Source organism: Uranotaenia lowii, chromosome 3, assembly GCF_029784155.1.
Source record: "Uranotaenia lowii strain MFRU-FL chromosome 3, ASM2978415v1, whole genome shotgun sequence".
In the NCBI taxonomy this organism is placed as follows: domain Eukaryota; kingdom Metazoa; phylum Arthropoda; class Insecta; order Diptera; family Culicidae; genus Uranotaenia; species Uranotaenia lowii.
Genome location: NC_073693.1, coordinates 176,036,156 through 176,052,148, shown reverse-complemented (window position 1 = coordinate 176,052,148; position 15,993 = coordinate 176,036,156). Strand labels below are relative to the sequence as shown.

Below are 15,993 nucleotides of genomic sequence, written 5' to 3'. Positions count from 1 at the left end.
TCTCAGTAAAGCACACACGCGTCAAGCGAAAAAACGAGATATCTCGTAGTTGGTTCGCAATGTGTTAAGAAACAATGTTCATATGTTTGTATGTGGAAAACATAAACTTTGCATAGTTTATTTAGAATTTGTGTTTTAAGAGCGCGCCATGTTCAGAGTGTAATATCTTAAAATAGTAGGGGAAAGTGAGAAGACTTGATCTCTGAGGTCATATGATTCGTAGCCGGAATCTCTTACAATGATCTAATGTTCTAGAAAAATGTACTAAATGGACCAAAACAACTATGCTATTACCTTAAACAAGTTGACAATATGTTTTTACTTTGGTTAGAAGTTTGACTAAAATGTGATTTAAAGATTTTTTTTTTTGTCAATTTCAAAGTATTTCAACACGAAGAAATAAAAATAATTATTCCAGCACGGCAATTGTGCCGTTGTCAGTTTCTTAGGCCTACCAACCCTTTTCTGGGTGCTATCAGGCAGGTAGACTATTATCGTTACCCCATCTATTTTGGGCGTTGTTATGTAAATTATATTTTTTCTTACCTAAGAACTTGAACTGCCAACTAAGTACGACCTGATCCATTGTCTCCGTTCAACAGATTAGCTGAATTCGGATTAAAATTTCAATACTTTCCGGTACATCTAATTTCAGCGAATTACTGTTCAAGGACCAAAGAAAAGAAACATTTTCTCGATCGTTTAAACGATCAGTTTCACTGATGTGTAAGGCTACTGAAGATCTAGGATTCTGTGAAGGAAGAATTTTTTCTTCGAATCTGAGTTGGCATTTGTCAAATGTTTCTCGATCCATCTATTAACTTCCTTTTTGTTTGTCTACCTTTTCACAATCAGAACATCTGGTCTCGTATACACCGGATCTGTGTAAAGCTTAGTTCTTTTAGAAATGGGACACTTTCTTTTGCTAATAGCTCGTTTACTAGTAATCGGACATTCAAAATTTTGGTAGCAATTTGTTTCCAGTAAAAAGTACTATCCGACCTATTTTTTTCAAAATTAAGAATAACGTGTTTTTGAGATATTTACGATGCAAGAGAAAAAGGAAAAAATAATTTGGCACAGTTTCATTCAAAATCTATCATAATCAAATTGATAGCTGACAAAACCGTTGATTATTCGAAGAATTACTGTATGTGAGTGGTGGAAAAGTATGCAAATACTGTCAAAAATGTCCACAAAGTTCAAATCAAGCATTGAAGTGAAGCATATGATCGGCAACTTCGGCTAAGGGCCATCAGAGAATCAAGTCTCATACCAGCATTTTTAATTTTCAATAAGCGAAAAACAAGGGGAGATCGATGAAATATCCAAAAAATTGTTTTTCTCCGATAAGCTGAAAGTGTTGCCTGGTAATGAGTCATTCAAACCACACCTCAAACACTAAATTTTTGCTAGTTCCATGACTCATAAGCTGTATAGCCGGTTCCGAGGCTATGGGACAGATGATTTCTGATGAACGACAAAACTTATGAAATACCCTATTTTAAACCAATTCCAGCGGTTGAGTGCTATACCATGCATGTCTGCTCGTGGCAAGGTCCCGAGTATATTAAAGTATGTATTTCCTTTTTATTTTTTATGAAATATTATGGTTTGCCAAAATTCTGCTCCTGTGGAAAGAAATAACAATATTCAAAACGAAAACTATGGTTTTCGCTGTTTTTAAAAGCCTAAAAAGAGTAATCTTTTATGTACCCTTCGCAACCTACGATCTATACTAATCGATTATACTTTAAGTTTTATCTCATGATGGTTTTACTTCGTTATTGCCAGATTTTGCCAGCAGAAATTCCATTGAAAACGCTCAAAAAGTGGCTCAAAAATAATCAAATTTGTTAATTTCGAAACATCTGTATCCACTAAATTGCCCTCAGCTTCTTTTAAAAGAGAAGTATTGGTCCGAAAAGTAGCGAAAATTGAAGGAAGAGGGTGAAGCCACCTAAAATACAGATTAGACGAAGTATTAGCTTGAAAAACTGATTAATATCATGACTGAAAAAAGTGTGCGCTAGCCGATGGGAGGTACCAAGAATAAAGTAAAATTTATTCTTACAAAAAACGATTTTTTTTTCAAATTCTTTCATGAATTATCATAAAATTACCTTTATTTTCTTCATAGAAAGTTTTTAGATCAAACGAAAGGTTTTTGAGATACACGCATTCGTAACTGTCCCATTTCTAAAAGAACTAAGCTTTAGAAGTTACACCGGATCTTTTGTTGATCCTAAAAATTAATTACAAATAATTATTGGAAACATAGGACTTTCCATTACATCTAAGCACGATTTTGATACAACCCTGTTCATTTCGGATGACGTTTAAACAGCTGATTTATGCTGAGTGATGTTGTTTACAGTTAACAGTACTCTGTGTATCGTGAGCTCAACTGTTCATCATTTTCGTGGAAATGATAAACATTTCCCCGCGCAAAAATATCGTACACAAATGGTCTTCTACCCCCAACGTTTCGCTGAGTCAATTGGCGAAAATGGAAGAATAAGCATTCGAGCGGCCCAAAATGCGTTTCGGAAGTTTGAAGAGGAAAGCAGCTTTGTGCACAAAAAAAAAAACCGGGGAGGAAACAGACCCGGTGGACAAAACTTTGGACCAGAAAGTCATGCGTGCTTACACCAGTAGGAAGACTGCCTCAGTTCGAGATGTAGCCAAAAAGTGGGGTCCCTATCAGCACTGTTCATCGTGCCAAGGTAAGATTGGGTCTAAAGACATATAAGAACCAGAAGAAGCCGAAGCCGAGTCAAATACAACCTTTTTCTGTCAAAAGTTCGTAAATTATATGATCAACTGTTGTGTGGAAAATCAGTGTGCGTTATCATCGATGACGAAACCTATTGTTAGTTTGATTACAAAATGCTTCCAGGCGATCAGTATTACACTGTTCAAGATTGCCAAAATATCGACAAGACTAAAACATCAATTTTTACCGACAATTCGGTATAAAGGCAATGGTTTGGCAAGCTTTCTGAGCCGTTCGTGACAGTTGTTAACCTGAACTGTCGCCTGCTGCCCATAATTCGAAAGCATAATCACCAGACCGTATCTCCACCGTTTTTTTTGATAGTAAATCCTGTTTTTTCAAGAGATTCTCCCAAATGAGTCATAAACAGTTCACAAAGGAACGGAGACCACGGGTTTCCCATCGGAGCCCCTTTTGTCTGCCTATAGAACAGATCCTTAAACTTGAAATATGTCTGTCCCATACACAAGTGAAAAAGTTTCTTGTAGTTTCGTACTTTGAGTCTCCAAGTGCTGTCACTATGTTGATGAAGCAACCAACCTATTTACAGATTAGAAGCTTCTTTAAGAAGAATCATGATATCATCCTCACCTGTGTTTCCTGAGGCTTGCAGTTTTTCAAAAGTTTGGTTACCGATCTAGTTCTAAAAGGTTTTGGTATCCTTTTGAACTCTTCTAGTAACCATTTTGCCACATTTTCTGTGGGTCCGTTTACACCTGAAATTATCTTTCTCATTTCATTCCCCGGTTTGTGAACCCTTGATTTTGAGGACAATAGAGGCAAACCCAAGATAGGCCCACACTCTTCCATTCCCTTCACTGTTTCTGACAAAGACAAAGAAAGGAGTCGATAAGGCCTCTCATCGCTCTTATTTGAAATCAACTGGTTGTAGTCAGTTTTATTCAAAATAACTACTAAGTCACCCTCATTCGCCTTCACAAAAAACATCGGTTTCTATTTGACCTCTTTAACAACATCAAGCTCATCTTTATTCGAGTATCCTTTGATACCTTTCCTAAGGAGTTCTTCTACTTCAGCCCTCGCACAGTTCTTTTTTGTTGAAGACAATTTGCTAGACCGAATAGCTGTCTCGACATCCAGGATTCACTGGTCCATTCGGGGTTTCCTAGATACCGCTTAGTTCAACCCTTCATACAGTAGACTTATTTGTTCATCCGGGAAATGTTCCGAGGAGCGATTCACAACAAACCCGTCCAAATCGGCAACGCTTGGCATTTTTCTCGATTTAACCGTTTATCTTATCTTCAAGAGTTTCAACTTTTTGTCAAGCGTAGATTTCTTACTTTTAGCCTCACACTCTTCGACTACTTTCATTTTCAAAAAAAAAAACTAGGAAACTCTGTTTCGTATTGTTTCGCTAGTTTTAGATGAAGTGTATAAAACTCCAGAGTTTTTGTATTCAACTAAAAAATTATCACTCATTCAAATAGGATTGAATGGAAAGAAAATTTTCCTACGTTTATTCCAGAAGATGTTTCATTTTCTACGAGAACCCTTGTAGTTTTTTTTTCCTTTTGGGGAGAGAGTCCACTGCGACCATTAAGTTGATCTATTGTGGTTTACCCCGCGTTATTATTTTTACTTTGCTATGCTACTTGACACCCCTGCACTATTGGTTGAAGTTGCAGTTGTTTACCGGTAGCACTACGAGCACACACATAACTAGATAGGATCTCCAAGTGCAATCTAAGTTCCCTTGAAAAGATCCATTCACATGCATGTGCTGCATCATTGAGGCGTACAATTCCAAGGTATACACGGCTAGCATTTCACTAATGCTATCACCGCCAACCATCATTATACTATGTGTGCCAGGTTATGTCACGACCGGGATTCGATCTCATGATCGTTGGCTTAGAAGACAAGGATGCTATCCTCTAGGCCACGATCTGCTGGCTCAACCCTTGTAGTAAGTATCCGGCAAAATTTTTATGTATTTACCCCTAAAACTAAAGCTTGCTTCATTTAGATTTGGAACAAAAACAGTTGCCTGTATTTCAGTTATTTATAATTGGATTCCAGATCTTTTGTTCATACTAATGTAGCATTTTCTTCATACTTCTATGGAACAATACGGAGAAAATTACTTATCACTGTTTCGAAGGAATTCTCGATTTTTTTTCCTAAAGCACGGCTTATTAGGCGGCGCACACCTTCTTCGTCCATCGTGCGTCGTTTCTTTCTTATTCTACCAGGTCTTCATCTGATTTATGTCGTTGGCAAACTTTCCCTTTGCAATATGTTTCCCAGTATTTCGTATTTCAGTACGGATTTTGGCCAAAATATTCTGTTTTATAGTCAGATTTGGCTGTTTGCTAGCTCTATACTCCTTATTCCTTCCCGGAGTCGAATTCTTATCACGGTACTATGGGCAGCACCGGATTTTCTGATCAGATCACGGTCCGACAGATTGGAATTCCTCTTAATTGTCTTCAAAATCTTACCACGCAGTTTCCGGTCGACAGTTCCACTCCGACGATTGGCTTGAGGCTTCCGAATCGTCGTCAATGTTTCCTTATACTGTTTGATAACGCGCCATACGGTATTTCTGGGCAATTTCAGCTTTTCAGCTAACCTAGATGCAGCCCACAATAGATTTTAGAAAAAACTGTGCAGATTTTTTTCTTTTCTTTCGGCTTCCATGTTGATTGTTTGCAAAGTACAGTCGATTTGCGGAATGTCAGAAATACATACGTGAAACTGACAAAATTTCCGACACGTGGGTGCCAAGAACTCCAAAATCAGTTCACCAGGAGCGCCACAATATTAGCAAAAGTTTGTTCCAGTTCTCAATGAAGCAAGCTTTAGCTACGAAAAAATCTCCAGATATATTTCGAAAAATGAAGATTCGTTTGGCATTATTAACTCAAAAGAGATTATTTTTCACTTATACCCCTTTGACTCTGATGGCCTCAATTGATAGCTGAAGATTTTAGAAACACACTGTTGTATCGCACAAACTCAGAAAAATATGGAGTTGAAAGGTTGCAATTTTGAAACCCGTTTTCGAAAAAGTTAGACTTTTCGTTATTATTCCAAAAATGAAATGTAAATACCCTGGAAAAGTATGTATCTTTTATATTTTGTTATTATTTTATAAGGTTCGATTTCAAAAAAAAAATCTGAGACTTTTCCAGATCTCAATTTATATGAAATATTTTCCATCATCCAAAAAAGTGTAATTGAGAATTATTTTTCATCGACACCGAATCCAGAAGATGAGCAATCTTTTGTAATAGAGTATTTCCTGAGACAGATTGTGGTAGGATAGCTTTTTGTTTTTGTTTTGAAGAATGTAAACACCAACTGGTTGCCATTTTGATCTTTGATGATAAGCACTGTTCAATGCTTTCTTTTAAAAACTTCTTTAGAATTCTCCTTACCAAGGTGCGCTTGCAAAACCACTACAATTGCATTGCCAACTTTATTTCGTTACTATCTGGTCATAGAACATGCGTAATGTTGTTGTTTTGTTTACCCTATCACGATATACCGAGAAAATGTAATCATGAGAAATCAGCTGTCCGTTTGACAAATGGGGAAATGCCTTATTACATGATTGATAATTTTCTTTCTAAGTCTTAAAAGATTTTTTCTCGCTTGTATAGCCTGGATCAGGATAAGATTTTTTATCAACATAACCATCAGTTCGAGCAAATCTTGAAGGATTCGAAAATTCATACGAGAAGAACAAATCTTTCACTGTAATCCAAAAAGCAGCTTTAGAAAATGTAAATACTGAGCGTGCAGGAAGTATAAAAATCTGAATGAACCATAAAACTCCATAAACTGTAACGAATATCCACTAAATTTGGAGGCCCAAGTGTATTTTCAGTCAAATCATTTTGAGCATGAGGAAAGGGCATTGCAAATGTGAAAAGTTTTCAGCACGCAGATTTGCCAACCAAAATTCAGTGGCATTGCATTGTCATACCTACCGGGCGACAATGGCCACACTAAAAATTCAACCGGCTTTATAATGGCAGCAACGAAGCCATTCAAAGTGGGCCAACAGGTTATATGTCTGCACCTTTATGGTCCCATCGCAGAACAAAAAGTCGGAGCATCTTTTTCTCCAACGCGATGAGCCATTTTGACAAATATTACATAATTGTATATATACTCTCCGTGCACCGAATTGAATTGAAGGTCTCGCAGCGCCCAAGACGATTTCAATAATTCATTCACAAGCGGCATTTGGTATGCACCACCGTCAATCCTCCCTTCACTCCCTCATCTGGTGCTTCCTCCCATGAAGGTATGACTCTGCCGGAATGGATGGAGAAATTAGCAGGTTTGGCACTTTTCATTCGCTCATTGGAAATGATTTGGCAACCAAAAGTCCGAGCAGCTCTGCTTGAAAGATGAGTAGGTACTTACGGACAATGGATCGTTTCAGTTTAATAATGATCGAATTATGAAGGCTTCAAAATAGAAGGTAATTGATACACTACAGTCAAATTAGCACCTTTTCTCGAAAATAAAAAATTGTCCAAAGGCTTAAGTCATCAGTAGGGCGCTTCTTCAAAAAATCATTTTTTTAAATCTCTCAAATATATGTACGTTTTTGAACATCTCAGTCTCTAAAAATTTGTACCAACACAACCTCGTATATCTATAGCTAGTTTTAAAATTGTCAAATCTTATGTTGAGAATAACGATAATAACGCAACATAAATCGAGTTGATGATTACTGCTCTACGAAAATATAATCTACAATATTTATAATTGTAGCTGCATTATGCACCATATAACTTCTAAAATTTAGTTCATCCTTAATGATGATGCTTTAAAGTTATTCAACGCTGAAATGTGTCTTTTTCATAAATCTCACAATCCATAGGGGTAAACTGCAGGTAATAATATCGTAAGTGCTGAAATTAAAGCTGGACTTTTTAATAAATCGATCCCAACGAACACTCTTCGAAATTGAGCTGCCGACACCCCATTGCGATGAGTCATCAGACCAGCCTAATTATGAAGCATGAGCCCATCGACACTAGTCGCTGTATTGCGGTAGGACAATTCACTAGGTTGAATTGCGTTTTTATTGCCGACGATTCTTTTATTCTACTTGGTGGGTAACATACTTGGAAAGGGTGTAGCCGATTTTGGTTACATAATCTTGATCTCTTTACGACTCTCCAAGTTCCAATCCAACCGACCGGCCAAGCCCTTCATGGAAATGTTATTATTTTTCCATGTTCTCGGCTCAAAGGAGAAATAATTCAGCCGTTTACATGTGCATAACGGGGATCCGTTTTAAGGGTTTCATTCAACAGAGAAGAAAAGGCAGAAGAAAAACTAGGTTATGGCACACCTCAGCTCGCACCTAGGCACTTTTAACGTTTAATCAACACTCACTCACCTATGAGCGGAGCAAAGCGCCAGCTGTTCCCGATCAATGGTAATTCCTTTGGTCCTGGCACTTCCGAGTATGGCCTAACATGGCCGCCGTGTACGGTTGCGTGTGAATCTGTGACTGTCGCCGCCGCCGAGGCACCGGCCGTGGCCACTTCGTTCGGTAGCACATTGATTGCCGATGAAAATGCGGATCTCTTCACCAAAGAGTTTGCGATTCGTTGTCCTACCATATTGTGTGAATCTTAATTTAATAACCTGTGAAGGAGAAAATAAACAGCATTGTATTAATTTACACGATAGCAAAATGTCTGCGTATTTCGTTTTATTTTTCAAATGGTAAACAATCCTAACGTATAAGCACAGAATAATACAGACAGGGCTCTCTTTTTCAGTTTTTAGACTTTTCTATGGGCTTCGAGGCGCATCATTGCGAAAAATAATCTCACCTCATCATAGCTGGCGATTTCGTTTTTGTAAAATTTAACTACAAACTCAAGTTGACATGGGCTGTTTATTCGGTCGAGAAAACTAAAGGAGATTATTCAAAACGGCGATCTGCTTATCAAATTAATAAAAGAAATTCGTAAAAACCCGAAGTTTCTTTCTATTTTGCAAATCTCGGCCAATGCTGCCCACCTTTCGTACAGCATTTTTGTGGGTTTTTTTTTCAAAAAAAAAAAAAACTCTCAGTAGCGATAAGCATCGTTTTCCGGTTGATTAAGGCTTCGTTGTTCCCCAATTAATGTACTTATACCGTACTTTTCAACTTCAATGGCTTCTAAAAACTGAATATAAAGTTTGTACATCGAAAGTTTAAAGGTTGATAGGATATCTCAAATTGACGTAGTCAGAAAAATTATTTGTTTCACCAGTTATTTTTAAATTTACAAAAATATGCGATTTTCACTTAACTAAGAAAAAGGGGTAAGGGGTAAAAAATTTGTTTTTAATAAAAAATCAAAAGAAAACGTTTGAAAATTTATAGTTGTTCGGAGGTTCGGATGTTGTTTAGAATCTTGGAAGCATACCTTTTAATATTCGCAGCTCAAAGCTAAAAATAAAGTTTACTTGTAAGATAAGGAAGGGATAAGATAAGGAATACAAATTTTCTTACATTTGTGTAACACCGAACTATCAGCGCCTTTCCGATTTCGATATAGAAATGATGGTTTAGAACCTGTGGTCTATTTGGAAGCAATTAAGTTAAAAAGTTCAATTCTAGAGCACACTTATGTGAAATCTAACCTGTATTCTACGAAGAGCTCTATTCAGCTATTTCTTGGTGTACAGGTGGCGATATTAACTGCGTACTATCTATATTTTTATAAGTATATAAATCAAATAATCTGTGCCAAATATTTTAAGTAATACCTACTTTTTAAGGAGAGATACTATAGTTGTAACAAACTTAACTAAACGTTGTTATAAGATTTTCCTCGTGGCACTTTATAATTTCTGTTTAACAATGGTTTCTTCGATTCCGTTTTCGTTCTGCCCAGCTGTCATCGAATTATGTGTCGTTTCCAACGATGACAGGGATGCCAGAACATCCTCCTCCCCGTGAAGCAGGTTCCACTTCTGCCGTATCGAAACCTGGTTCACCAGATACTTCCATCACAGCCAGGTTGGCTACAGCGCGTTTCAATAGCCCGGAAGCGGTTTGGACTACTACCCGCCTAATTCTGCCATCTTTATTAGGAAGAAGTTCGACAATCCTTCCTCTAATCCATGATCGCCGACCTCCTTCTGCTAGGTAGACGAGGTCACCAACTTTCACAGGATTCGTTTCTTCGAACCACTTTGGACGTTTATTCAATGAAGGGAAATATTCTTTGAGCCAACGATCCCAAACTGTTCCTGCTAAGTACTGGGATCGCAAATAGCTACTTCGCAAAGCTTCGCCTAGTGATACCATATTACCTTGAGCAGCATCCGGATCTGAAGAAGAAATTCCCATCAAAAAATGGTTTGGAGTGAGAGCCTCGGGCTCCGAAATTCCTTGTGGCATATACGTCAAAGGTCTCGAGTTGATAAGCGCTTCCGTTTCAGCCAGAACAGTTATGAGAATCTCATCATTCAGCTTTCTTCCGTCGTCTAAGGCCTCCATGGACACTTTAACACTTCTTACCAAGCGTTCCCACACACCACCCATGTGGGGAGCTGCGGGTGGATTAAATAGCCAGTTAGTGTGGGCGTTGGTAAAGGTATCGGCACAGGCTAGATGGATTTCGTTTAGTTGTTTTTTCAGTTCTCGGTTGGCCCCGACAAAGTTGGTTCCATTGTCGGAGAATATTTCGTGTGGGGACCCTCTTTTGCGAACAAATCTTCTGATCGCCATGATACAGGAGTCCGATGACAAACTATACGCCAACTCGAGATGAACAGCTCTCACTACGAGGCAAGTAAAAACTGCTACGTATCTCTTCTCCTTCCTTCTGCCAACCGTTACTTCTACTGGGCCTAGATAGTCCAATCCAGTGTACTTGAACGGTCTAACATAGGGCGTCACACGTTCTTCCGGTAGCGGAGCCATCCTAGGCACTTTGGGCACACATTTCCGGATTCTGCACCGTTGACAATTCTTCGCTGCTTTGTCGATCGCAGGACGTAGTTTCGCTATTTCGAAGCGTTGTCGAAGCTCATTAAATACGGTTTCTCGATTCCCATGCCCGAAAGTTTGATGATAAAAATCTATTAGTCGTTGAGTTATCACGTGATTCTTGTCCAATATTATAGGAAATCGTGCATCGAATGTGGCGTGTTGAGCATTGGCAGTTCTTCCTTCTACTCTTATAACGCCGAACTCATCAGCAAATGGGGTTGATCTATAAATAGCACTTGTCTTCTCAATACTTTTATGCTCGGTTATCGGTTTGGAGCGGTTGTTCAACAGGACTTGGACTTCCTCTGGAAAACAGTCAGCTTGGACTATTCTCCACAAGATCATTTCCGCTTCTCGATATTCGGGTTGTCGGAGAGGTTGGTTTATCGATGGAAAACACTTTTTCACTAACGCTTTTATCTTTTCAGTGGCTTGTACGGCTTCGATGGGTAGACCTTTAACTCGCCGACGACAATTCGAAAGAAAACGGAGTACTGTAGCTATGGTGCGCACCAAGATAGGCCACTTAGAAATTCTAGAAGCATCCACTAACGAGTCCGGGACAGATATATGGTGCAACAAATGGAGAGTTTTAAGCTCGTCGGTCGTGTTTGGAATGGGTTTCTGTTTCGGCCAATACTCCAAGTCCCGGTAAAGGAAGGATGGCCCATTAAACCATTTGCCATTTGAGTCTGGTACGGTTTCCTTTCCCCACTTAGTGAGGCAATCTGCTATATTGTCCTTGGTCGGTACCCAGTGCCAAATATGAGGTTCAGTGAGCGATAGTATGCTTCCTATTCTAGCAGCAACATATTGCTTATATTGTCTATGGTCGGCTCTTATCCAGGATAAAACTGTTGTTGAATCTGTCCAGATATAAGTCTCGCTGATTGGTATTGTGTGATCTGTACAGACATTTGCGAACATATTCGCACCAAGAACTGCCGCTTGTAACTCCTTTCGTGGAATGGATTGGTACTTAAGTGGCGCAACTTTGGCCACCGATCTGACTAGGCTCACCACAATACGGTTGTCCTCGACCAATCGAAAATACGCTGCGCTTCCGTACCCATACTCACTCGCATCGGTGAATATGTGAAGTTGGACCGATCGATTTAGCACAAGTCCAGCAAAGTAATGTCAAGGGATTTGTAAACCATCAATGTTTTGTAGCAAAGATGTCCATCGAAGCCATTTCTCCCACTCCGCATCCTGTATCTTTTGATCCCAATTAATTCCACTGCGCCAGAGATCTTGGACTATCATTTTGCCGTGAATGACGTAAGGGGACAACAGTCCGATAGGGTCAAACAGGCTCATGACACATTGGAATACTTCTCTTTTCGTTGGCCTTTCTCGTCCGCTCATGTATCGGTTTAAATTTCCATAAAAACTCATGGGAAAGGTGAAAACATCCTTCTGCGGCTCCCAGTATACCCAGTACTCTTTCAAGGCTTTCACTTTTGTTTCCTGTTATTGCGACGTCTTTCTCCATTCTAGGCTCACCAAGCTCGCGAAGGACTGAATCGTCATTGCTCACCCAGTTCCGCATATCAAAGCCGGCTCGGCCCAACACTGTCTTTACTTGGACGGCCCGCTGTACTGCCACTTCCGACGAGTCTACACTGTCGAAGTAGTCGTCCATGTAGATCTTTCCTCTTAAAGCTTCGTTTACATCGGGAAATTCCTTTTCGCACTCATCTGCAATTCGCTGGATAATGTACAGGGCGGTGCATGGAGAGCAGGCTGCCCCAAAGGTAGCAACGTCCATGATGTAAACGTCCGGTGGTAAGTCGGTGTCAAACCGAAATAAGAAACGTTGGGCGTGTTTATCAGCAGACCTTATGCGGATTTGGTGGAACATTTCCCGAACGTCGCCACCAAACCCGATCCGTCCTTCCCGAAATTTGCAAATGACCGATGGTAGGTTAACCAATAGATCTGGCCCTTTTAGGAGAAGCGAGTTCAACGATACTCCATTCACGGTTGCCGCTGCGTCCCAAACGAGTCTTTTCTTCTGTGGTTTCTTAGGGTTGGAAACAACATTCAAAGGAAGATACCACGTTCGATTCGGTGATGCTTGCATGAGCTCCTGATCTTCTGCTTTGTGGGCATAGCCTTTCTTCACGTAGTCGCGGATCTGTTGGTGAACATTTAAACGAAGTTCGGGGTCTTTCAGTAGTTTCGATTCCAAACATCTCATCCTGCTTACGGCCATCAGACGACTATTGGGAAAAGAGATAGAATCCGAAGCCCACAGAAGTCCTGTTTCAAAATGCCCGTCCTTGAATACGGTGGTTTTCTTCAAAATTTCAAGGGCACGCTGATCGTTCAAAGACTGAGGCAGTGGAGCATCGTACACCAGAGCCTCTTCAAGGATCATGTGCTTGCGGACTAATTCATTCAACTCTTCATCGGTTCTACTTTTACAAGAATGAATGTTCACCCTATCGGAAGGATATTTCGAGGGTCCTTGTGGTCCATAGACTGCCCAACCAAGAAGGGACCTAACTGCGATTGGTTCTCCATATTGTCCGACCCTACTTTCTAAAGGCGCAAATAACTCTAAGTTATCCAAGCCTATCAATATACTCGGTTCCGCTCCAGTGTAAGACGATACTGGAAGATTCTTCAAATGTTCGTATTTGTTCGCTAAGTGCGTGTACGATAGAGATTGCTTAGGCAAATTTAAACTACTTATCGTGTAGGCTACTATGGGATGGGAACAACTTGGGTCCGCTTTCCCGGAGATAGCAATCTGTATCTTTTCCGATTGTTCATTGCGAGCGATATTCGACGTCCATTGCAACTCCAGGGTTTCGGGAGTTCCGATGATTCCAAGTGATTTTGCTACACTAGTCTCGACCATAGTCAGGGACGACCCCTCGTCCATGAAACCAAACGTATCTAACCAACGATCGCCATTTCTCAACCTGATCGGGACAACTCTAAAATATACTGGCGGTTTGCTACCATTGTGCGCGTTGCATCGAGAAGGATTCGTTTTAAAAGATTTTCCAGGGTGGAGCAATGGGTGATGTCTGTCCTTACAGTTTTCGATGGTACAGTAGATTCTTGAACGACATTTCCAATTTCCATGGTCATGCAGACATATGGAACATAATTTCCAATCATGAACCAACTTTAACCGAGCTTCGAGCTCCAACAGTTTGAATTTCTCGCAATTTCGAACACGGTGATCCACACCTCCGCATACGGGACATGGTTGCTTTTCCAAGGATTGCTGTACCGGTTTGCCGATTTCGGAGTGTGCATTCAGATGAACCCTTTCTCTCATCTTAGGCTTATCCTGCTTTTGATGGTCCAATCTGGGTGGTTTCAAGGTAGCTACTTCACTGGCATCAATGACGAGCATCTCCATGTATTCTCCAAAATGTTCCAGGGTTGGTTCATTAAATCTCCTGCGGTACCTTATCCACTCCATCTGGTACGTGGCGGGAAGTTTTTCCATCAGCTCTCTTAGCAGCTCGGGATTAGACAGGTGGGTTCTGAGATTTGCTGCTTCTAGGTGATCACACAGTTGGGAGACAGCCATACCAAAATTAATCAAACTGTCTAAACGCTCAGCCTTTGGAGCTTCAAGACGTCGAGCCTTCGAGATCATATTCTTGACTATCAATTCCGGTCTTCCGAAAAAGCGTTTAAGCGTTTCAATGATACCAGGAACGCTTTCCGGAAACATTAACTTTGTTACCACCACGTCTCTTGCCGTCCCGTGAAGGCTCTCCCTTAATCTAACCAGGTTATCAATATTGGAAAATCCACAAGCAGCATTTGCTGAGAGATAGCTGTTGTAGAATATTGGCCATTCTTCTGGTTCACCCGAAAAAGAAGGAAGTTTCTTGGGCCAGAATTGTCGCGCGTTAAGTTGCTCTACAGTTGGCGCAACTACCACATTGAGGGGTACCTGGGAGTTCCGGCTTAACGATAGCTTTCGCTGATGTGCCGACTGCTGTGGCTCGTTCACAAAATCTCGTAGTCCTGATGGCAACTGTGTTGAATTGTATCCGACAATTTCGTTTACTCCAACCTCGTCCTGTTCAGCCTCGAAAGTAACAGATCCTATAGCGGGTTCACGGTAAGTTGTCGCGTTCTGCTCCCTTTGATTTCGGAGCCACGCCGCTGCTTTTTCGCTTCCGGTGATTTGGGAGATGTTGGTAAACCCTGACCCAAGTTCATCTGCTAGTCCTTCAAGCTCTCTTTTCTTTAGAAGGTATGAATGTTCCAGCTCTAATTGTTTAGCTCGCAAGTTTTGTTCCTTTTTGCACAGCTCTTTTTCTTCCTGCAACAAGCGTTCTTCTTCTTTCAGTTTCCGCTCCTCCAGCTCTCGTTCTTTATCGAGCAATTCCATTTCGAGATGTAACCGAGAGCGAGAAGCCTTCATGGATCTAACCGAATTAGCTACCTTTTCCGAAAGCGTTCCGCATATTTCACGCCCACTCCGTAGCTCCTTCGAGTTACTCGAAATTTCATTGCCTGGCTTAACCGTTTCATTAGTACACGTAGTGCCTCCGGATATTTGGGCTGTGTTCCTTATCGATGGATGTTTAATTGGCGTAGCAACAGGGAGAGAGCTTTGCTTAGCCATACTTGCAACACCTGTCACAGACTCCACTTTACGTGCGCTCGTTCCACCTACGTCAATCACAACAGGCTTATTCGATCTTGAGCTCTTTTTCACCTCTTTCCTTTTCGTACCTGTGTTTACAGCTGTTGATGGAAGCGTTACGCTCGTTCCAGTTGCCGATGACGCTGGAGGTGGTTGTTGGCAGCATTTAACACATTTCCACGGTCGTTCAGTAACTCCAGGGGAGACACCAGCACAAGAGAAGTGCCACCATCCTGTACACCCTTCGCACTCAACCATCCGCTCGTGGGAGTTTAGTCGTTTGCATCCTTTACAGTCGAACCCGTCGCTCTTTTCGATAATGGTGGCCATCAGAAATCTTTGAGGATGTTCGGAGGTTCGGATGTTGTTTAGAATCTTGGAAGCATACCTTTTAATATTCGCAGCTCAAAGCTAAAAATAAAGTTTACTTGTAAGATAAGGAAGGGATAAGATAAGGAATACAAATTTTCTTACATTTGTGTAACACCGAACTATCAGCGCCTTTCCGATTTCGATATAGAAATGATGGTTTAGAACCTGTGGTCTATTTGGAAGCAATTAAGTTAAAAAGTTCAATTCTAGAGCACACCTATGTGAAAT

The 15,993-nt window shown here is 40.5% G+C and overlaps 2 protein-coding genes across 11 annotated transcripts in view; one reads left to right on the top strand and one right to left on the bottom strand.

The window, feature by feature from the left end:
• The window catches only part of LOC129758585 (G protein alpha o subunit), a 180,247-nt gene that overhangs the window by 116,113 nt on the left and 48,141 nt on the right, over window positions 1–15,993 (top strand). The gene's annotated exons all lie outside the window — the stretch shown is intronic.
• Window positions 1–15,993, bottom strand: part of LOC129758584 (probable cytochrome P450 49a1) — a 46,351-nt gene that overhangs the window by 21,036 nt on the left and 9,322 nt on the right. For all 4 annotated transcript variants that reach the window (XM_055756116.1, XM_055756119.1, XM_055756118.1 and 1 more), the window contains one exon: window positions 8,166–8,416. In XM_055756116.1, coding sequence (XP_055612091.1) covers window positions 8,166–8,391 — 226 coding nt within the window. In that variant the 5' untranslated portion in view covers window positions 8,392–8,416. The remainder of the gene's footprint in view (window positions 1–8,165; window positions 8,417–15,993) is intronic.